Consider the following 23847-nt stretch of genomic DNA (forward strand, 5'->3'; position numbering starts at 1 on the left):
TAAAAGAGAGATGGAGATACAATGTTCAAGGTAAATGTTATGGCTTGCAGCATTTAAGCGTGGTTTGCTAGGGGAACCTTGTTTTTAGCAGCACGCTAGGTTCATGTAAAGGTTCATTTTCACACCTGTGGTGCCAGAGAGTGGAAGGACATCTCAATCTGTAGCGTTGTTCCAGAACCAGACAAGCTACACCTGATCACTTCACGCAAAAGGCTTGAGACACTGTCTTAACGCCCTTAAAGTGGTAGTCGCTCACTTGAGTGGGCTTTCGCTGAAAGACCTTGAAATGTTTTGATTTGATTTGAAATGGCCACTTTCACCATCGTGAGCACCATCTTAAACACTATATGATTATACAAATGTTGAAATGGGATCATTATGCGAAGACTTCAAGGATAATGTGACACACCAAGCAACTTGTGTGGGTGTGTAAGAGACGGTAGGGTCAAGAAGAAGTTCCGGTCCTCATTGAATGTGTGTAACAGTGACAGAAAGGAATGTTTCACACATCAGCCGTGCCTCAGTGGCTGCAAATGATACCCAATGAGGTCCTGAGGTCGCTATAGCCAACTCCTATTTCTCCCCATGCTTTTACGTTTGGCACGACCACACTAGACCAAGGGCAAAGTTTGTCCTTCAGAATAATCCCAATATCCACTCAGAAAAATGTATGGACACATTACCCATATCTATTCAAATATATGCATCCACAGAGAGTGAGAGACATGTTGACCCAAATATTTCCTCTGGGGTATCATTTAAGCAATAAGGCCAGAGGAGGTGTGGTATATGGCCAATATACCACGGCTAAGGTCTCTTCTTATGCACGAAGCAACGCGAAGTGCCTGGATGCAGCCCTTAGCCATGGAATATTGGCCTTATACGACAAACCCCCAAGGTTCCTTATTGCTTCATTCTAAACTGTGTGATTCGAGCCTTGAATGCTGATTGCTATGCTGGTTGCACACGGAATTAGAACAGTAAAATCCTAAAAACAGCCCATGGCTGTGGTATATTGGCCATTTTCCACACCGTACACACTTTCCACACCTTACTACTTAATTATACCATGGTATTGTTGAATACTCGTTTCTGATTGGCTTGAAGGGCATTCTAGAGCATGGATTATTTCCCTATAATGCACGTTATATCAGCACTGTAGAATTCAATGGCTATGGTTCATTCTTACATGTTCTATGTTTGAGCTGCTTTTGAAAGCAAAAGTTGAATTGAAAACATTATTGGCATTGTTTAATTTGATTTTCATAATAGGACTAAACTAGCAAGTCTGTTTGTTTGGCTATAAAGGCAACTACTGTAACTATCTAGTAAACTTGCTATCTAGTAAACAGTGGATGTTGAACACATTTCTACCTGCAAATGAAAACATTTGTAGCGGCAAATGTGTTAAATTATAGCCATGGTATAAAAGGGATAATCAACTTTGATAATCATCTGTTCTCTGGAAAATAATACAACTCCGTAAAAGGTGAGTTCCACGTCGTTCATTATTTTCCACAGACTGCATAGCCCCTTGTTGATTATCCACTACATATACAATAGGTCTGTGGAAAAGATAAGGCGGCATTAGTGTTCACATCATTTTAAAATGAAGTCAAACACTGCCAGAATAACAGATGGATTCCAGATGAATTCAGAAGGAATCCAATCTTTTTTAAGCGACACATGATCAACATATCAGGGGGTTTCATAATTAGTTTGTTTCCGCTGTGTATTCTTCTAGAAACAAAGGTTCCTTACAACGGCGTCTGTTGTCGAGAAGAAAAGTTACGAGGTGACAATTGGATTTACCTGCGAACGTGCTTTGAAATAACACTCCGGTATTGACTGAGGGAACAACGGCTGTGAAACAGTGTTTACATCCTCCTCAACCTGGCGGGTCAAACATGAAGCTCTCTCGGCAAGAGAGGGTCTAGCAGCACAAAAGGCAGCGCTGGCCTTTCCCAGATATTTCTGGGATAAATTAGACCATGATGGCTTCAGACAAGCATGATTTATATCTGTTTTTTTAACTCTCAGTCTCTCTGCCCACGTCTCCCCGGGAGGAGTGTGTGTTTATGTTGATGAAGCTGGAGCCTCTGTCATTAAAGTGAGAGTCTATTTAGTCCTGTCGGATCTGGGCTGAGTGTACAGGCCAGGCACAGCTAGATACACTGACTGAGTAATGGCAACCCAGGCTGAGAATAAACCTGCCCCATCCCATATACAACTCACATCTGGCAACCGTATTCTATTCTCATCACATATATTTAGTATTAGGGAATCGGTCTTGGTTGTAATTTGATGAAAGACCTCTGGTATATAACACAAAAATCAATGTTCAGGCCTCCTTGGCCCTTGATTTATGAGGTCTATTCATAGTGGCTGTTTCCGATCATGTGTAATTCGAGTTGGACCTGGGACACTTATTGAGCATCAGTCTGTTCCACTTGTTAATATGCGTAATGCCAGAAATATAAATCCCATTTTGAGTCTGTTCACTCTGTGACTACGATTGTTTATTTCGATGTTGATGTGTATGACACAAGGGAACGATTGATGACGTTCTGTCTCTCGGAACATAATTACAAATAATTTGTCAAATTGACCACAATGAGCCCAAACAGATATGATGTTTGACTAAAACATAAGAATTTCAAACCTTTATTACATTTGGATATGATAGCATGTATATCTCTATTATGTGTGGGAATAGTTGGGGACAGATTTACTAAATTAAAATCTCTTGGAGCTGAATTCCTGGTCTTTTGTTACATTATTTTATGTCCCCCCCCAAACCAAAATTGCTCAGAAAACTTGGGGGGCCAAATTAATTCACCCAAGGGCCAAATTCAGCCCGCGCCCTACAAAGATCCAAGAAAACCCAAACGGGTAAACAGAATCCATGTGAAAGCGTTTAAGCTTTTAGACAGACAAGACTACACTCCCAAACCATGTGTCACTTCAGCAGACAACTTCATCCTTATTCCTAGCTATGGTCATGACTCCTCTCTCTCTCTCTCTCTCTCTCTCTCTCTCTCCTCTCACAGCAAGAGAAGCTGGGTGATATCTGCTTCTCCCTGCGATACGTGCCCACCGCTGGCAAGCTGACCGTGGTCATCTTGGAGGCCAAGAACCTGAAGAAGATGGACGTGGGAGGCTTGTCAGGTGAGCAGAGCAGAGCTGAGGTCCACAACAGATGCCTGAGGAACACAACAAGGATGGCCAGGCAAGATGATTGACAGCCAGGAGGCCTAAGAGGCATTTTACCTCCAGACCTGCTCTCACCTGTGTCATGTCCATTCAAGATGAGGGGCTGTCATTTTGAAACCCTCAGTCAAAGCCACTCTCTCACTCTGGTAATGAACGCTCAATGTATTAGTATTAGAAACCCTTGTTTTACCCTCTCCCCTCTCTGTGCTGTTCTAGGGGTTTTGCTGGAGGCTTGGTGAGTCATTGTGGGGCCCAGTGTTTTGTCAGGTTGGATTTTGGGAAATTGGTGTCTGTTGGAGACGTTGAGCTCTGATTGTGTGCCGCTTTCGCTCCCCGCGCTCCCGCTGGCTTTCCACACGACAGGCTCATCTTTTGTCTAAGAAAACGCATCTTCGGCAGCAATCACTTCAGTGTCTCCTATTTTCCTGCAGCTATTTCTCTCAAACAACAACAGTCCCCTACCAATCATTGCCCACCATTGTATCGGCAGGAGATAACAGATAGCATCTGAAGTGACTAATGTATATCTAAAATCTACCTACAAAATGTGGACAGCAATAGAAATGGCATTTTGTCCTCCAGAACAATGCCAATGTGATGCTAACAGCACACGTGATTAGACCCAGGTACTCCAGGGATCAGGGGTGTGGGTGGTGGTTACTGGGCTCCACTGTGCAGACCTGCTGTTGCGTGGGAGAAAATACACATGGACAGTAATGATCGCAGTGGGCACTAATGAACACCCTGCTTTATGTTGGTGGGAGAACCCATAGGGACTACACTGAAGTAACGCTTTGGAAAGTCACCTGGCCATTGCGGCCATGGATCACTAATGCACCTGTAGAGGCTCATAGATAGACACATTTCTAATGAATTGACCAACTCTTAAAAGCAAGCCTGACGCCATGGTAACAGAATGTTACATTTGCAATAGTGACCACGCATGCACGCACGCACGCGCACGCACGCACACACACACACACACACACACACACCCACACACACACACACACACACACACACACACACACACACACACACACACACACACACACACACACACACACACACACACACACACACACACACACAACATATGGCACACATGTGTGTGCACTGCAGAGAGTGTGTGTACTGAGTAATCCATCTAGTGTTGAGCAGCTTCCCATTCATCAGTGAGCAGGGGGAAGAACTCTCCCTGAGAGCCAGAAAACACCATGGTGGATACCAGACACTCTCCCATGATGCTCTCCTCGGGAACATCACACCATCACACCACCAATACTGTTCTACACAGAAAGGTGGACGGGAGAAAGTTTTTGTTGATGCTCTGCTCAGAGAAATCTAATTTTCTAAATCTACTTCTTTCTTCTGGGAAGGAGGGCTATGTTGGCGCGGGCCCCTTCTAGCAAGCAAAGCCAGCTATGTGTTTTTCCTGCATGGTCCTGTCGAGATGGCACATTCAGGAACTAGAAATAAGAGCCCATCTGAACCATTCATCACTCCACCCCCACAAAGAGCCCCCCCCAGCCCCCAAATCCCCCCTTCCACAGCTGGGTCCACCCCACCCGTCCCTTCTCCCTGGCTCGCTCCTATCAATTCCTTGGACCATTTTTAATCCCCTATCCTCCTCTTCTTCCCTGTCCTTCCTCCTCACCATAACCCTCTCCAGGCTGCAGTTACCATGCATCTAGTCCATTCTCCCTCCCCGTGCCTCACAGCCTAGCAGGCCATCAGTACATAACACTGTCGCCTGGTTTTGACTGGAATGAGAATTATAGGAGATATTGTTTGACTTTCATGTTCCCTATTGAAGTCCCAAACAGTAGGCTAGATAACAGGCGTCTTGTTCCACTCACACAGCTTATTTCGACACTCATGTTTTTGATGTCAACCGAACAATGAATAAGGTAGTAAAGCTGAACACAATGACAGCAATTTGACTTTTTTTTAAATGTCATCGGAAAATTGAATTGAGGAATAGCTTGTGCTTGGCTTGTTTTGTTCAAGTTTTGAAAGAGAGCGTTGTCATTCCTTTTGAAAGGAGCCAATACTCTGGTATCTCTTCGTCGCTCCGCCTCCGGGTTTGACTAACCAAATAAACAAATACCAAACAAGCATAATTCCCGTACACGCTTTAGGACAGAAAATATTGTTTTGGACACCTGTACCTGACAAAATGTTGTTCCAATTTAGTTTTTCTAACAAGATATCGCAGAGTAGTATATCTCAGTTAGCCCGTTGTTTGAAGAGTCAACTTCTCCAGAAGTGTCTTTTTGCCAGGAGAATAGACGTCAAAGCCTGGCAGATAGATGAAATAACACGCGTGTATATAATAACAATAATTAGTGACTATCTCACGTCGTGACACAGCCAGAACTAGGGGAGTACAAGTAATTGATGGTCTGGGATTGGTCCTTTTCTCCACTGCTGTCCTGTTTATCGAGCCTAATTACTGCTCAGCAAACGAGACACCGCTATTTTCATTCAAATATGTATAATTATTCATAATTCTTCTGATTGCCCCAAATAACCGTAACAGCCAGAGTCGCTGTATCATGCTGTTCAGCAAAACTTGTTTCAAAGAGCACCTAATCTAATCATTGATAGAAGTTCTCAGCTGAGCCACTCCTGAATCACAGTGGAAGGTTTATTTTTGTTAGCAACTTCCTTCTTTATCGTAACAGAACTATATCCCTGGAGGGACTCTTATAATACAGTCTATACCATACAATGCATCGCAGGCAAGATACTTGTGTCTTTCTCATAATCTTTGCTGAAGATGTACAGGTAACCTGTATTATAGACTCAAGGTGAGTCCCTATAATAAGTACAGTATATATTGTGACAATGGAACAACTCTCATTGGTATGACTCACTACAGGAGAGAGCTTCAGTACCCGTGGAATTAAAATAGTTATCACTTCTCAAGGCCGCAGGGCTCTTCACCGGCTGTGTGCAGCAATGTGATAATGGCCTATTTCTATGAGTGTACCTCTCTCTCTCTCTCTCTCTCTCTCTCTCTCTCACTCTCTCTCTCTCTCACTCTCTCTCTCTCTCTCTCTCTGTCTCTCTCTACCTCTCTCTCTCTGTCTCTCTCTCTCTCTGCCTCACTCTCTCTCTCTCTCTCTCTCTCTCTCTCTCTCTACCTCTCTCTCTCTCTCTCTCTACCTCTCTCTGTCTCTCTCTACCTCTCTCTCTCTCTCTCTGTCTCACTCTCTCTGCCTCTCTCTCTCTCTGTCGCTCTCTACCTCTCTGTCTCTGTCTCTCTCTCTACCTCTCTGTCTATGTCACTCTCTCTGTCTCTCTCTCTGCCTCCCTGTCTCTGTCTCTCTCTCTCTCTACCTCTCTACCTCTCTGTCTCTGTCTCTCTCTCTACCTCTCTGTCTCTGTCTCTCTCTCTCTCTATCTCTCTCTCTCTGTCTCTCTCTCTTTCTCTGTCTCACTCTCTCTGTCTCTCTCTCTCTCTCTCTCTCTGTCTCTCTCTCTACCTCTCTGTCTCTGTCTCTCTCCCTACCTCTCTGTCTCTCTCTCTGTCTCTGTCTCTCTCTCTACCTCTCTCTCTCTCTCTCTCTCTATCCCCCTCGCTCTCTGTCAGTCACAGGAGATAGTGAGAGTCTCTGTCTGTCTGTCTGTCTGTCTGTCTGTCTGTCTGTCTGTCTGTCTGTCTGTCTGTCTGTCTGTCTGTCTGTCTGTCTGTCTGTCTGTCTGTCTGTCTGTCTGTCTGTCTGTCTGTCTGTCTGTCTCTCTCTCTCTCTCTCTCTCTCTCTCTCTCTCTCTCTCTCTCTCTCTCTCTCTGTCAGTCACAGGGGATAGTGAGGCTGTTCATAACAGGGTAATGGACCTCCTCAGTGAGGAGGTTATCACATCAACCAGTCCTGTAGTATTAATGAACCTTCACTGCCCTCAGCCAGTGCTCCCTCACCTCACCACACAGCATTCCTTCAAGCCTCTCGTCTGGAGACCATATTATTTATTTTGTTTCTCATGCATACTGCCCGGCTGTTTAAGGGAGATCCAGGTTCGCAGCCCCACTCCAGTCATTTACACTGCTAAGGTGTGGAAAGCAATGAGGCCAGGTGCAAGTATAATGATGAACGAATGGAAAACACATTTGGTGGTGATTTGGGAAATGCAGAAGTTTGGAAGTGTGTGTGTGTGTGTGTGTGTGTGTGTGTGTGTGTGTGTGTGTGTGTGTGTGTGTGTGTGTGTGTGTGTGTGTGTGTGTGTGTGTGTGTGTGTGTGTGTGTGTGTGTGTGTGTGTGTGTGTGTGCGGCATGTGTTGGTTTTTCCGTGCTCTGTGTGTGTCTGTGGTGTGTGTGCACCGTAGCTTAGTTGCGTGCGAATGAGTCATGTCAAATCCAAGTGTGTAAAACCGAGATGACAGTGGGGCCCTGCGAGCCCCTCCTCCATGGCCCATGCAGAACGATGGGAGGGAAACTAAGATGACAGCTGAGCTATATTTAACCTGCTTGTGTTGACGTTCATTCAACATCTCGTACACAGCCCCCGCAAGCCAACACACAGAACACTCGAGTAAGCAGCCAACGTGCTGTTTTTACCGTTTGGTCTTCATACGCTCAGTAGACTAGTTATGATTGGCATTATTAGCTATTCTCTTTCACTTAGGCCTATAATCCTAAATATACATCAATGACTAGTTATCGACAAGCTTAAAGCCTGGATCTTAGAGATTCTGTTGAATTAGACGGGTGAACACACAGTAACGCTGAAATAGGCTTGTAACGGTAGGGAATGAATATAATGTGTTTGTTTTGGATGTACACACTGTCATGTTAAAAGGCCCTCTGTCATCTGTTTGACACAGAGCCAGCTGGGATAGAAACGGTCCTGTTATGGCTGCTGCTCCTCCACAAACACCTTCAGCCGACGTCGCACATGTCCTCCCCGTTAGTCACTTCTACACACTCCTGCTGCTTCCTGTTCACTGGGAAGGGAGGGGGACTCTTCATAAATGGGCACAGCATATTTTCATTATAACCCGGCCCATTACCAGTGATCCAGATGAGTGACTGTCACGCATGCTAAAGTGTCCATATTCTAAAGTGTAGACAGACACAAGGAACGGTGATGGCTCTCTCTCTATCTCTCTCTCTCTCTCTCTCTGTCTCTCTCTCTCTCTCTCTCTCTCTCTTTGCGACAGGCGCCTCACATCAGCTGCCACGGCCACTCATCCACAAAATGGGCAGAGATTAGAGCTGTCTGGGACGAGACGCCGAAATGAGCCGGATATGAGTTGGGGTGCGTCGCCCGCCAAAACCCAATAATGCTGGCGGCGAGATAAGAAGAGTCGGGGTAGAATAGGGCTGAAAGCCACGGGACACCACAGGTGTTTTTCTAACGGTGGAGGGATAGGTTATCTGTGATAACCCTGCCTGGATGTTGTTGCTGTGTATATTCAGCCTCAGCCTCTGGGGATAGCGGGATTCATTTATCCAGTGCTGGTCATTCAGGCCCAGACCCAGGCCTGAGTGGATGGTCAAGATGAGGCAGAGGCAGCCAGACACAGGGTTGGAATGGGAAGGAGTTGGAATGTATTTATACCGTTGTGAATGTGAGGTCTTTTTTTATACAGAGATAAAAGATTTCGGCACAGGTCCAAGACTGTTCCAAATGATGATCGTGATCAGGGGTGAAGAAATACCATTCAAACGGAACTGTGTGTGTGTGTGTGTGTGTGTGAATGCCTGTGTGAGTTACAGGATCTGGATCTGAAGCAGCCTCTGTTATCGGTCTGCTGTGACAGTTCCAACCAAGGGGATTGAGCCTAACCTCCACAGAGACCTTGGGGACCAGAGTTCGTCCACAAACGTCCCTCCGTTAACCTCCAATCATTACCTATTAGAAAAGCAGCAAAGCTGTAGAAGTCTGATTGTTTGTAATCGGCTCTCTCATGACACATCTTTAGTTTCCTACAGGGACGTTAGTAGAACCTATAAAGAAGGAACTGGGCTGAAGAGAATTCCCTGCACACAACAAAAAAGAAAGAGAAAGAAACAATAAAGGGGTTGTTGATGGAAGAGTCTGATAGAAAGTGATGATACGGCCATGTGATGCTCACAGTCCGACACTGGAGAAGATTCCCATTTAGATACTGCTGGGCCTATTCACTAACACACACCTCTCCTCCACTGTCTCTTTTATCATCGCACAGCCCTCACCGCACCGCAGGAGAGTAATAAACGTCACAATGGACACCCGCTCTCAAGGCTGCATTCTCTTTCTCTCTCTCTCTCTCTCTCTCTCTTTTTGTTCTAGCTGTTCTCTTCATTCTGTCCACTCACTCTCTCACTCTCTTCGTTCACTCAGTTCTCTCTGTCTTTCTCTCGCTGTCACTCTTTGTCAATGTCCTTTCTTTTTCTTTCTTTCCCTCTGTCCATTGCCTTTCTTTCCTTTCTTTTTCTCTGTGTCTCAGTGTACACTGTCCACACAGCTATGGGATGAACCTGCCAGTGACCAATCAGCTCTTACAGATGTAGGGTCTTCATTTGAGACAGTTATCTACAGCAGGAAAATATGCCTGCAGCAACAGGAAATGTAAATTATTATAATGAATCTACATTCTTGTAGGGGTTGATACATTTTTCTTTAGGACAGAATGCTTTAGGACAGAAAATATTGTTTTGGACACCTGTACCTGACAAGGCAAATCAAGTATGAACATTTACAGGTAACTTAGCCTAGTGGGTTGAGCGTTGGGCCTGCAACCAGAGGGTTGCTGGATCAAATCCCTGAGCTGACAAGGTAAAAAAATCTGTCGTTCTAGCCCTGCGCAAGGTTGTTAACCCACTGTTCCCTGGGCACTGTGGATGTTGATCAAATCAGCCCCCCTCACCTCTCTGATTCAGCAGAAGACACACTTCAGTTGAATACATTCAGTTGGACAACTGCCTAGATATCGTCCTTGCCCTCTTAAGTTGGATAACAAATGTTTGCCATTGCTAGGAGTTCCACAGTCAAAACTGTATTTTCCAGCCCTACTCCATGAGCATCAAGGACATCCTAATAAAGGCATCTGGGAGCCACAGATACATGTAGATTATGAGAACAAGCAGTATTTTAGAACAAGAGAGCATTATGAGGATTGATACTGATGCCTTGCTTCATTGGTGCATTACCATGCTGGTGCTCAATTGTAACTGCCATCCTTTCCATTAATGTTGTTGGTCATTTAGCCTAATTACCATGCCATATCCTATCCTATTTATTTGTGTTTGTTGATCCTAGAACCAACAAACACTGTCTCGTCTTGAAAGATAAATGGCGTGACCTGTATTCATTGAGATAAGTCTGTGTCCACTATCTAGCTCGAATTGCTTTCAATGGCAGTCCATTAGCAAGGCTCATTAGTTCTCCAAAACTCAAGTGTCTTGTCTCAAACAGGGTGCCACTCCACTCCTTCCTCTCCCCCCTCTACTTCCTGCTTGTCATTACCATTCCGATAGGAGTAAAAAAAAATCAGGGTTGCTAGCCATGCTAGTCCAACGTCTTGATTGCCAATGATAAAGCAGGAAGGCTGATGGGTGAGTCTGCATCTTTTACTGGTCCTCTTGACCTGATTACCAGAGAGAGGGGGGCCACAGGGCCGGCCACAGCAGGCCCACTCTGGAGAGGCTTCAGTCGTCATTACTGGAGAACAGAAATGAGGCCCTCCAGTGAACGTGGCGAAAACATGAGCCACTTCAAAAAGCAGCGAAATTCTATTCATAGAAATTGGGCGCAAATCTGTTTCTCTTGCATATGATTTGAAATGGGTTCGTAAGTACGGTGAATGTTATCAGATTGTGTGATTCATCTCCGTGTTGATATATCCAAATAAAGTGACAGACAAGGTGTGACTAAAACATATGAGTGTATATACACTAGAAAGGGAGGGTGTATATGCCTTGTGGCGGTAGGTTCTTAACCTGTGCCTCTCTTCTTTCCTCAGATCCCTACGTGAAGATCCACCTGATGCAGTGGGTTCTAACCTGGCCCTCTCTTCTTTCCTTAGATCCCTACGTGAAGATCCACCTGATGCAGTGGGTTCTAACCTGGCCCTCTCTTCTTTCCTCAGATCCCTACGTGAAGATCCACCTGATGCAGTGGGTTCTAACCTGGGCCTCTCTTCTTTCCTCAGATCCCTACGTGAAGATCCACCTGATGCAGTGGGTTCTAACCTGGGCCTCTCTTCTTTCCTCAGATCCCTACGTGAAGATCCACCTGATGCAGTAGGGTCTAACCTGGGCCTCTCTTCTTTCCTCAGATCCCTACGTGAAGATCCACCTGATGCAGAACGGGAAGAGGCTGAAGAAGAAGAAGACGACAATCAAGAAGAACACCCTCAACCCTTACTACAACGAGTCCTTCAGCTTTGAAGTGCCATTCGAGCAAATCCAGGTAATGGTGTTGTACATCCCAATGTGCATCTTGGGAGTTCTCCATGTTGTTGAAGCATTAAGACTAGATCTAATTGATCTCAGTCATAAACCACTAAGTCAAGTTTTTTTTAAAGAATACTTAAAATAAGACGTTGAGCCAACACCTAGACAAATGACAAGGAGATTGTGTTCAAAGCTTGTGGCTACTAAGAGTGATTTGGTGGCTTGAAATTCTAATGTGAATGTGTGGTCCTTAGCCTGTACAGGATAATCAGTCTCAGGCTCTATTCATCATGGGCCCGATTCAGGCTTAGTAAATGTATGCCTTTCCTATGCGCTTCTCAGTAGTTAGTATTCATACTTAATGCAGGTGTGTAATGCATTAGTGTACCTTTAGTTGTTATTTTATCGACAGACTAAAATACATCGAAGGAACGGGTTCAGAATATAGGGAACAATGAAAGAAAGCCATCTACAGTTGAAGTCGGAAGTTTACATACACTTAGGTTGGAGTCATTAAAACTAGTTTTTTCTTGTTAACACACTATAGTTTTGGCAAGTTGGTTAGGACATCTACTTTGTGCATGACACAAGTCATTTTCCCAAGAATTGTTTACAGACAGATTATTTCACTTATAATTCATTGTATCACAATTCCAGTGGGTCAGAAGTTTACATACACAAAGTTGACTGTGCCTTTAAACTCTAAGATTGGAAAATTCCAGAAAATGATGTCATGGCTTTGGAAGCTTCTGATTGACTCAAATGATTTCAATTAGTCTATTGGAGGTGTACCTGTGGATGTATTTCAAGGCCTACCTTCAAACTCAGTGCCTCTTTGCTTGACATCATGGGAAAATCAAAAGAAATCAGCCAAGACCTCAGAAAAAAAATTGTAGACCTCCACAAGTCTGGTTCATCCTTGGGAGAAATTTCCAAACGCCTGAAGGTATCACGTTCATCTGTACAAACAATAGTATGCAAGTATAAACACCATGGGACCATACAGCCATTATACCGCTCAGGAAGGAGAGGCGTTCTGTCTCCTAGAGATTAACGTTACTTTGGTGCGAAAAGTGCAAATCAATCCCAGAACAACAGCAAAGGACCTTGTGAAGATGCAGGAGGAAACAGGTGCAAAAGTAACTATATCTACAGTAAAACTAGTCCTGTATTGACATAACCTGAAAGGCCGCTCAGCAAGGAAGAAGCCACTGCTCCAAAACCGCCATAAAAAAAGCCAGATTACGGTTAGGGACAAATATCGTACTTTTTGGAGAAATGTCCTCTGGTCTGATGAAACAAAAATAGCTTTGACTTTGTTGTCCTTTAGCCATTTTGCCACAACTTTGGAAGTATGCTTGGGGTCATTGTCCATTTGGAAGACCCATTTGCGACCAAGCTTTAACTTCCTGACTGATGTCTTGAGATGTTACTTCAATAAATCCACAGAATTTTCACACCTCATGATGCCATCTATTTTGTGAAGTGCACCAGTCCCTCCTGCTGCAAAGCTCCCTCACAACATGATGCTGCCACCCCCGTGCTTCACAGTTTGGATGGTGTTCTTTGGCTTGCAAGCCTCCCCCTTTTTCCTCCAAACAACAATTCTACTTTTGTTTCATCAGAACAGAGGACATTTCTCCAAGGTACGATCTTTGTCCCCATGTGAAGTTGCAAACCGTAGTCTGGCTTTTTTTATAGCGTTTTTTGAGTAGTGGGTTCTTCCTTGCTGAGTGGCCTTTCAGGTAATGTCGATATAGGGCTCGTTTTACTGTGGATATAGTACTTTTGTACATGTTTCCTCCAGCATCTTCACAAGGTCCTTTGCTGTTGTTCTTGGATTGATTTGCACGTTTCGCACCAAAGTACGTTCATCTCTAGGAGACAGAACACCTCTAAGGAAGGAGAGGCATGACGGCTGCGTGGTCCCATGGTGTTTATACTTGCATACTATTGTTTGTACAGATGATTGTGGTACCTTCAGGAATTTGGAAATTGCTCCAAGTCTGGATGAACCAGACTTGTGGAGGTCTACATTTTTTTTCCCCGAGGTCTTGGCTGATTTCTTTTGATTTTCCAATGATGTCAAGCAAAGAGGCACTGAGTTTGAAGGTAGGCCTTGAAATACATCCACAGGTACACCTCCAATTGACTCAATTGACCCCCCCATATGATTTCTCATTAAATGCCTTAATTTCACAAGTTTACAAGACAATTGCACAGGGGAGTGGTGAGAAGTAATGCCATTCTCAACACATCCCTGATTACATGCCTTTGGCGTATGATTACATTTGAACATTTAAATATCTCTTCTTCACGGTGCAATTCAGTACGTTTTTTTTATCCAGTGCAATGAAATGTACATAGAGTATGGTTTAATATGGCGCTCGCAGTTTTTGAGGACAAATGGCTTCATGAGAAAGCACTTTAAAGCTACTAGGCCCAGAGAATTAAAGAAGATAAAGTGCATGCAAATTGGACCAAGGGGGAATTATCTGTGAGCAGGCGTCAACACGCCAGGCATAAAAAAGTAATTGCCTCAAATTGATTTAGCACTTCACAAACCACGAGTTTGGTTCCATGTGTCTCCGTTTCATTTCGCTGCCTAACCCCTCCTAGCCTGTGAGGATGCCAATCGGAACATTCCATACACACTCATTCGAGAGAGAGAGAGAGAGAGAGAGAGAGAGAGGGGAGACAGTAGAGGAAGCCTATACTGCTAAGTACACTCCCACCTCCACAGAGGGTCCTTCTCTTTAAAGGGATAGAACAACCCAAATACATGTGTGCCTGTCGTTGTTATACCTCAAAAGGGATTTGAGGGGGTCAACTATCTCTTTAAAAGCTACTTGACCCCAACTGACAGTCTGAGACTTGGTGCAGCGTTTCATTACATGCTTTGGGAGAACAGTGACTCGGCACCTACACAGGTAGAGCAGCTCCTCTCTCCTCTCTCATGTGGATCGAAACTTAATCAGAGCTCTTAGTGTGCTGATTCATATTCCCTTCCAGCAGATGACACACGGATCACCCCTCGTTGCTGAGACACTTTGAATAAACACATGCTGAGGTTGAAAGGTTGACCTCTGAGTGAGATTACAATCTGTTGTGCGTTTGGCTCTGGAAAGATTCAGGCCCAGTCTTCAAATGGTATCTACTGCTAATTAGCACTTAGGACTGGCTCTTCAAGGGAGCATATCACTCTTCACTCAAATAGGCCACTCTGTTAGTCAGGAGCATTAGACAGAGTGGAGGTTACACCCACTTGTATTCTAATTGTACTGCTTTTGGAATTTGAGAAATTAGCCAACGTAGGTAGCCGAACACACACCGTCAAACCAATCGTTGTGCTCAATAGAGGAAGTAGGCTGTCTGGGGACTTGAGACAATATTATTATTCTCTGTTACTTTGGGTGAATACTGAGTGCTCAAGAAAACGTCTCAGCACTACACAAATCATAAAACGTCCATGACTATAGTATGTGAGCTTTAAATCTTACCACTACATTACTTTAGTTATGTGTACAGTGTGTGTATCCCTCAAACTCATAATTTCTTCCAATGTCTTCCTCCCTACTTTTCCCCTTACAGAAAGTTCAAGTTGTTGTAACCGTTCTGGACTATGACAAGATCGGCAAGAACGATGCCATCGGCAAGGTCTTTGTGGGCCTCAACAGCTCGGGGACGGAGCTGCGCCACTGGTCGGATATGCTGGCCAACCCCAGGAGACCCATCGCCCAGTGGCACGTGCTGAAGGTGGAGGAGGAGGTGGACGCTCAGCTCTCCACAAAAAAATAGGCAGGGCCCTTTCAGCACCTTTCCCATAATGTTCTTTAGCCAGTATGTGTAAATACCTCAGTGATATATGAGTCCATCCACCGTCAAACCAATCCAGCCAACACCCATCCTTCCCACCAACTCCATACTACTTGTCTTACCGTCTTCTTTTGTAATTGTCAATGGTTCTTTCAAACCCCCTAGGCCCTGATGTTCAGATTTGTGTTTCTATTTGTCAGGTTGGGAGTCCCCGCCCCTGACTATGTTGTCCATCTCTACGCCCTGATTCCCCTTAACCAAATGCCCCCTTTTAAGCAATATGATCTGTATAGATAGCGCATGACTGAAAGACATTTATTGTACCACAGTTGTATATATCAGTCTGCAGGCAAAAATGATTTCTAATTTATGTTGGTATGTTGTTACCCGTTTCCTAATCGATGTATATCTGGATGTTTTTAATAAGATGTTCTATTTTAAATGATGTAAATGCAGATATAGGAGAGACGATATTATATATTACAGGATAAAAAAATTGACCTTATTGCATTCCAGAGGAAGAAGAAAGCAATTCCACCCTGTAAGATGCTAATGGCAGTATAGTCACATTGTAAAGGACGGTGTCTGGCTTTATGTTTACTAATGAACCATTGCAGAAAAAAAGTTGAAATACACAGAAAACTAGGCCGTTAACTACTATGGTTTCATGGGAAAATATATTCTGCTGGATAGTATACAAGCAAATGGTTTTATTATACACCTTTTTATACACATTTCTCCATCAGAGGACCTACTTGTTTTGCTTGAAACACAATGTTCTGGAGGATCTCTCAAATCGATGCAAACCGGTTAGCCTTTTTCCTTTACCTTGAGCAGGGTATCACCTTGTGACACAGTCAGTTACTTTTACGTGAAATAGGTCCTCATTTTAAAGGCCATCTTTTCATTAAATTATTATTCCTTTTTTTACAGACCGGTCCTCTTAAACCCAAACGACTATTCCGCCAACCCCCCTCTGAAACTGACCCCATATGAAATAGAATCAAGGAGTAGCCATTGTGTCCTTAAGCTTGTTGAACAATATTTTGTTAACTGCTTACTTTCAATAGCCTTGTTGTTGGAAACGGATTATGTTCAGGACATTGGAGTCTCAAGGTCTCCAAAGATGGAAAATTGACTTTTAGATGACAATTTTTTTGATAAATTCAGCTGATTTTTTTTTGTAAACTGCATGATTTTTTAAACAATATTTGCTAAAGGCTGGGATGGGGGAGATCTACCAACACCATGGGGCTGTCTCTTATGATAACATCCCCTTGCCTTCAATCTATTTAATCTAGATTAAAGCTGAAGTGAGTGATTTGATGGGTCAGTATACGATTATTATATTGACTGGAAGTAAAGTGAGTTTCTAAACACTGCCATTTTCAGGGAGGTGACACATGTATACTAACCTTCTCTCCATGCACACTCCCACTAGGTAGTGGTCGTAGCTTTGGTTTATCGGGAACAAGGTATTTGGCTGCACAAGGTGCCCTAAATAGCAGTCTCTGCTTTGTGTTGCCTTCTCACAGTGGCAATAGAGCTAGCCATGTTATACTGCCAATCTTACTTTCTGTACGGCTACTGTTTTGCACTGTATGTCTTTGACCGGCAATAGCTTGTTGACTTCTTTACACTATGTTGACGGGCCTTATTTCAGGACGCTCAATGCGCAGGGGAGCTTCTATCCAGGAGCCCGACTGGTTCTTGTTATTTAATTAAAGGAACAGTACATGAAAGCAACAACCATATAACTGTATCTCTTCGTTGAGTAAACCGTAGTTAGCCAGTTTTCTATTGTTGGCTCTCAGTACAACACCAAGAGAACAATGGGATATAAACAATGACTGCAAAAGTTAATGATCTGCATAGGGGATAATATTTGTTTTTATGTCCTTTACTACGGTCCAATAAGAGGAATAAGTAAGACGTTTGAATCCATGAAATCCGTGAAGTCTCTTATCTTGGAGGAACCTCGATGCATATACTGGATGCTAGCTTCAGGAGTAGCTTCTAAATGTTTTCAATGTCGTTGTGTAGTTGATAGCGCTATTATGAAAAAGCTATTTGTCATTCCATAGGCGTCTCTGAGGAAAGCTTTGTGTGTCACTGTGACTGCCGTGCGTGCTTAGAGGTGTAGACTTTATCAATAGTGACAAGTTTGTTCTGTAGTGACGTTGTACTGCCATTTCCCTTCCACATGCTGAGAGAGTGCGTGGCATCGTCAGTTCTTATAACTGTGCAGCGGCTGGTTGGTTGATTGACAGGGCTACACACAGGAGTTATAGAACGCTTTATGGGAGAGCGAGAGTGGTGGGATTCACACAGCATTTCGTTGAGCACTGTGCAATACTTGTATGTTCATCCCATAGTGTTGTGTGGGTTGTGTTTGTCCGAGGGAAAAAAATGAATATTTAAAGTTGACTCCTATCAAGTCAGACGTGTTCCTCTCCAGTGAGATGGTTAGGACACAGCACATGTAGAATCTGTGGTGGTTGGAGTCTGACATCTAAAATCCTTCTGTTAAGGGTTCCCTCCTATCTAGTTCATTTTTTCTTGCACACAGATCCAGCATCAGAAATTTCAGGACATATTGGGAATGGGAAATACCAAAATATGACACCCACACACACACACACACACACATGAAAACATTTAAGTGACCCCTCGCCCTCTGAAAGTGCATATGTACATATTTTCATAATTTTCCAAAAAGTAATTTATTTATCATATTGAAACGTATCACATCTTGTCATGATAACGTCATCCATCGTTGTATCAACCTGATCTACTATACTATATCTAATTATGATTATTTTTTATTAATAAGTTATGTTTTACAACCCTGTTGAAAATACTTTTATATTTGAAATGAAAACTCTGAATGTAAAGAATGGACTGTGTGTTTGTGGTGATTAACTGTGGGATTCGTAGTTGCCACTTTTCTTTCATTGTTGCAGAAATATGTTGATATGTGTGTGTTTTAATATATGTATTTAAATACCCTTTTGGGTAGACCTTCCCCGGATAAACTATACATTCCAGAAACGTTGAACATACATTTAATCACAGCAGTATGTGCTCTAATGAATTACATTCCCTCTTGATCTATATATTTTTTCATTTAACATATTTATTGTGCATCCCTTAAATCATGAATTACAAAAAAACGCTTGTTTAAATAAAACGAGGATAAAACGTAGGCTCAGTATTTTAATGGGATGAGCAGATCCACAGGGGTACGACTAAATCACGAACGAAAGGCTGTAATCGGCATTTAAAGGGGAAGGAAATCAAAATGTTTCAACAAAAGAAAAGGAAAGCGTCAAACTCTTGAGAGGACGACACTACAGTAAGAGGCAGCATTACAGGATCAGATTGTGAGTTGTGTAACTCACCACAAGAAAAGCCATTAGCAGCAATGTAATGCTACTTTTACTAGTCCCCCCTACTAAAGCGTGGAAGCAAAACCCCTCACATTCTATTCAAGAAAAGCCCATACATCTCACTGTGTGACCAGAAACATACACGATTCTCTAAAATGACAACAACAAAAAGCCACTCTAACCTTTCAAGACGAAGCTGTGTAAAGTATTAGAGTCTGATGCTGTAGAAAGATCCTAGTTGCCTTTGTGTATATCAACTGCCTGCTTGAGTATTTTCTGTGTTGACATTTTCTCTGTAATCTTGTACAACTGTTTGGGCTGTTTTTCCTGCCATATCGCTCGCGGTGACAGCGAGCTGACAGATACTGTATATTGCTGTGTATACCTTCATTTTTTATGAGGTGTTTTACAGTTTTGTTTCACTTTGTGTAGTGATTCATTCTGTGGAGTTTTTGACTGTTGTTATATAACTTCATATACACAAATTATCAATAAAAATGTTTTATTTCCTGTTGATACAGAGCCTTTTCAAGTGCTTCTTTTTTTCCGGATACTGGTTTGGTTCACTTACCAACTTTTTATTTGAATTTTGATGTGCGAGCAGATAATACTGACATTCACATTTCCGACAACATGCCTTCATCAGCATAAGAGTAAGAAGCATTGAGTGAATTGAATAATAAACATTGAGTGCTTATAAAACCTAGATTTATTTTCATAATGAGCCAAATCTAGGAAATGCTGTGATCTGTTTAATCAACAGAGGCCAGAAAAATGTATAAAAGAGTGTGGCAGTATAGCAGCAACAGTGGCATCTAGTGGTCAAAACCTGGTAAATTCACAGTAAATAATCCAAGTGATTTAAATTACAATTTTTTTTATGAGGGGAAAAAAACATCTCCAGATTCACAGGGAATACATTACATATTATGGATAAGCAATACTACAAGCCACAGCTTCATACTACTTGTCAAACATAGAGAACTGATACTGTATACTGGTTGTTGGGGTAGCAGTGGTGTGGGGTAATGGGGGTTCCGTGGGTGGCTTTTTGACCATTTGTTTGGATTCCTCATGTTTAACTCATTGCTAGAAAGGATGTTAGCTACTATATTTAGTGAATATTACGTGATCCCTATTTAAATGGTCAATTTGGATGCAATCAACTAGTTTAATTCCTCATCGATCCAATTATATTTCAACAAAATAATGTTGCATGAAGGTTAATCTTATATTTTTATAACAACATCAATTATTTCAGAACAATCTGAGATGGTGGGTGTCAAAATCCTTTCTAGTGCTTTTTGAGATGGAATGACCCGACAATCATTCAGACATTATCAAATGACTAACAGAGAAAGTGAATGGGAACACACAGTGTGAAAGGAAGTAACACATACCTTCTGAGTCTTCCTCCAGTATACTTGACACATTAGTCAAATTCGTAGCAGTTCACGTGTTTATTGCCCAGACAATGGAGATCAAACCCATATTTGCTGATCTGAACATCTGCAAAACTTACCGTCAACGTTATCCACCAGGAGATCTGAAAGTGCATACTATCCACTTAAGATTCTTTGAACATAGCCCAGGAATACTCTCAGATGACTTAAGAGAATTTAACTTTCACTCTGAATTGGTGATAGAAATCGAATGCATCGAATGAACCTGGGTTTGGTGTGGTTGAAATGGTTTTATTCTATAAACGTATAATGGTTTGGTAACTTTCAGACAATTATTTAAGGATATCTTCTCTTTGCATTGGATTTGAACCAGCAGTAGTAATGTGGAACTGACCTCTTAGGTCAACAATCTAATGTTTTTATTTTTTATTAACCCTTCCACAGGAGGACAAATATATTTTTAGTTTTTTTTACAGCTTTTCTGCCACATATTCATACATTTTACATACACATTTTACATATACATTTTACATGCACATTTTACATGCACATTTTGCATGCACATTTTGCATACACATTTTGCATACACATTTCACATACACATTTCACATACACATTTCACATACACATTTTACATACACATTTTACATACACATTTTACATATACATTTTACATATACATTTTACATATACATTTTACATACACATTTTACATACACATTTTACATACACATTTTACATACACATTTTACATACACATTTTACATACACATTTTGCATATACATTTTGCATATACATTTTACATATACATTTTACATATACATATTTTACATACACATTTTACATACACATTTTACATACACATTTTACATACACATTTTGCATACACATTTTACATATACATTTTACATATACACATTTTACATACACATTTTACATACACATTTTACATACACATTTTACATACACATTTTACATACACATTTTGCATACACATTTTACATATACATTTTACATACACATTTTACATACACATTTTACATACACATTTTACATACACATTTTACATATACATTTTACATATACATTTTACATACACATTTTACATATACATTTTACATGCACATTTTGCATATACATTTTACATATACATTTTGTATATACATTTTACATACACATTTTACATACACATTTTACATACACATTTTGCATATACATTTTACATATACATTTTACATATACATTTTACATGCACATTTTACATATACATTTTACATACACATTTTGCATATATATTTTACATACACATTTTACATACACATTTTACATATACATTTTACATATACATTTTACATACACATTTTACATATACATTTTACATATACATTTTACATACACATTTTACATACACATTTTACATGCACATTTTGCATATACATTTTACATATACATTTTGTATATACATTTTACATACACATTTTGCATACGCATTTTACATACTGTACATGTTACCTTTATATAAAGCAATCACATAACAATAATGCATTACCAAACATAAGCTATTTTTTTTAACCATACCTGAACATGTGACCAGAAACAAGCTACATAGGTGCAATACCAGAATAAATGATCTAGTGATTCTGTCTCTTCGCAGCAAAATCTACAGAGCTGAGAATGTTGTATGCACCACATATATAGAATTCTGTTGGTGGCAAGAATTGTATATACAGTGCCTTGCGAAAGTATTCGGCCCCCTTGAACTTTGCGACCTTTTACCACATTTCAGGCTTCAAACATAAAGATATAAAACTGTATTTTTTTGTGAAGAATCAACAACAAGTGGGACACAATCATGAAGTGGAACGACATTTATTGGATATTTCAAACTTTTTAACAAATCAAAAACTGAAAAATTGGGCGTGCAAAATTATTCAGCCCCTTTACTTTCAGTGCAGCAAACTCTCTCCAGAAGTTCAGTGAGGATCTCTGAATGATCCAATGTTGACCTAAATGACTAATGATGATAAATACAATCCACCTGTGTGTAATCAAGTCTCCGTATAAATGCACCTGCACTGTGATAGTCTCAGAGGTCCGTTAAAAGCGCAGAGAGCATCATGAAGAACAAGGAACACACCAGGCAGGTCCGAGATACTGTTGTGAAGAAGTTTAATGTCATGTACTGTCATGTTGTCTTGTCTCTGTCCTTTCCCTTCACCCTGTCTCCCTCTGCTGGTCGTGTTAGGTTACCTTTTCTCCCCCGCTTTCCCCCAGCTGTCCCTTGTCTCCTCTAACTACCCATTCACCCCGTTCCCCACCTGTTCCCTTTTTCCCTCTGATTAGGTCCCTATATCTCTCTCTGTTTCTGCTCCTGTCCTTGTCGGATTCTTGTTTGTTTGTGTCATTCATGCCTGAACCAGACTGCCGTCATGTTTGCTGTAACCTTGTCCTGTCCTGTCGGAATCTGCCGGTCCATCTGAGCCTACCTATGTTTGGTAATTAAAGAAGCTCTGTTTAAGTTGATTCGCTTTTGGGTCCTCATTCACGCACCGTAACAGAAGAATCCGACCAAGAATGGACCCAGCGACTTCGGATCCTCTCCACTCAGCCGTCGAGATCCAGGGAGCGATGCTAGGCAGACACAAGCAGGAATTGTCTGCTGCTCGACATGCCGTTGAGACCCTGGCCACCCAAGTCTCCAACCTCACAGAACAGGTTCACCATCTCCGCCTCGATCCACCGGCCACTTCCAGGGCTTTCGAATCTCCGGAGCCCAGAATCAATAACCCGCCGTGTTACTCTGGGGAGCCCACTGAATGCCGCTCGTTCCTCACCCAGTGTGATATTGTGTTTTCTCTCCAGCCCAACACTTACTCCAGGAGCACTGCTCGTGTCGCCTACGTCATATCTCTCCTTATTGGACGGGCTCGTGAGTGGGGCACGGCAATCTGGGAGGCAAGGGCTGAGTGTACTAACCAGTATCAAGACTTTAAGGAGGAGATGATACGGGTTTTTGATCGATCTGTTTTTGGGGAGGAGGCTTCCAGGGCCCTGTCTTCCCTATGTCAAGGCAATCGATCCATAACAGACTACTCTATTGAGTTTCGCACTCTTGCTGTCTCCAGTGGCTGGAACGAGCCGGCCTTGCTCGCTCGTCTTCTGGAGGGTTTCCGCGCAGAGGTAAAGGATGAGATTCTCTCCCGGGAGGTTCCTTCCAGCGTGGATTCCTTGATTGAACTCGCTATTCGCATTGAGCGACGGGTTGATCTTCGTCACCGAGCTCGTGGAAAGGAGCTCGCGCTCTCCGTCGCCTCCCTCTCCGCATCACTACCATCTTCCTCTGCCGGCTCGGGTGCTGAGCCCATGCAGCTGGGAGGTATCCGCATCTCGACTAAGGAGAGGGAACGGAGAATCACCAACCGCCTCTGTCTCTATTGCGGTTCCGCTGGTCATTTTGTCACTTCATGTCCAGTAAAAGGCCAGAGCTCGTCAGTAAGCGGAGGGCTACTGGTGAGCGCTACTACTCCTGTCTCTCCTTCAAGATCCTGCACTACCTTGTCGGTCCATCTACGCTGGACCGGTTCGTCAGCTTCCTGCAGTGCCTTAATAGACTCTGGGGCGGAGGGCTGTTTTATGGACGA

General features: G+C 42.4%; 1 protein-coding gene across 7 annotated transcripts in view; it reads left to right on the top strand.

The window, feature by feature from the left end:
• Window positions 1–19318, top strand: part of LOC110490458 (synaptotagmin-1) — a 209706-nt gene extending 190388 nt beyond the window's left edge. For 6 of the 7 annotated variants that reach the window (XM_036944841.2, XM_036944838.2, XM_036944839.2 and 3 more), the window contains 3 exons: window positions 3051–3168; window positions 11480–11613; window positions 15189–19318. In XM_036944841.2, the coding sequence (XP_036800736.1) occupies window positions 3051–3168; window positions 11480–11613; window positions 15189–15395 (459 nt within the window). In that variant the 3' untranslated portion in view covers window positions 15396–19318. Of the gene's footprint in view, window positions 1–3050; window positions 3169–11164; window positions 11614–15188 lie in introns of those variants that run through there. The other variant, XM_090200710.1, reaches the window with a different exon arrangement.
• Window positions 19319–23847: the final 4529 nt, after the last annotated feature.

The sequence above is a fragment of the Oncorhynchus mykiss genome, chromosome 15 (assembly GCF_057628025.1).
Source record: "Oncorhynchus mykiss isolate SJ-2025 chromosome 15, ASM5762802v1, whole genome shotgun sequence".
In the NCBI taxonomy this organism is placed as follows: Eukaryota; Metazoa; Chordata; class Actinopteri; order Salmoniformes; family Salmonidae; genus Oncorhynchus; species Oncorhynchus mykiss.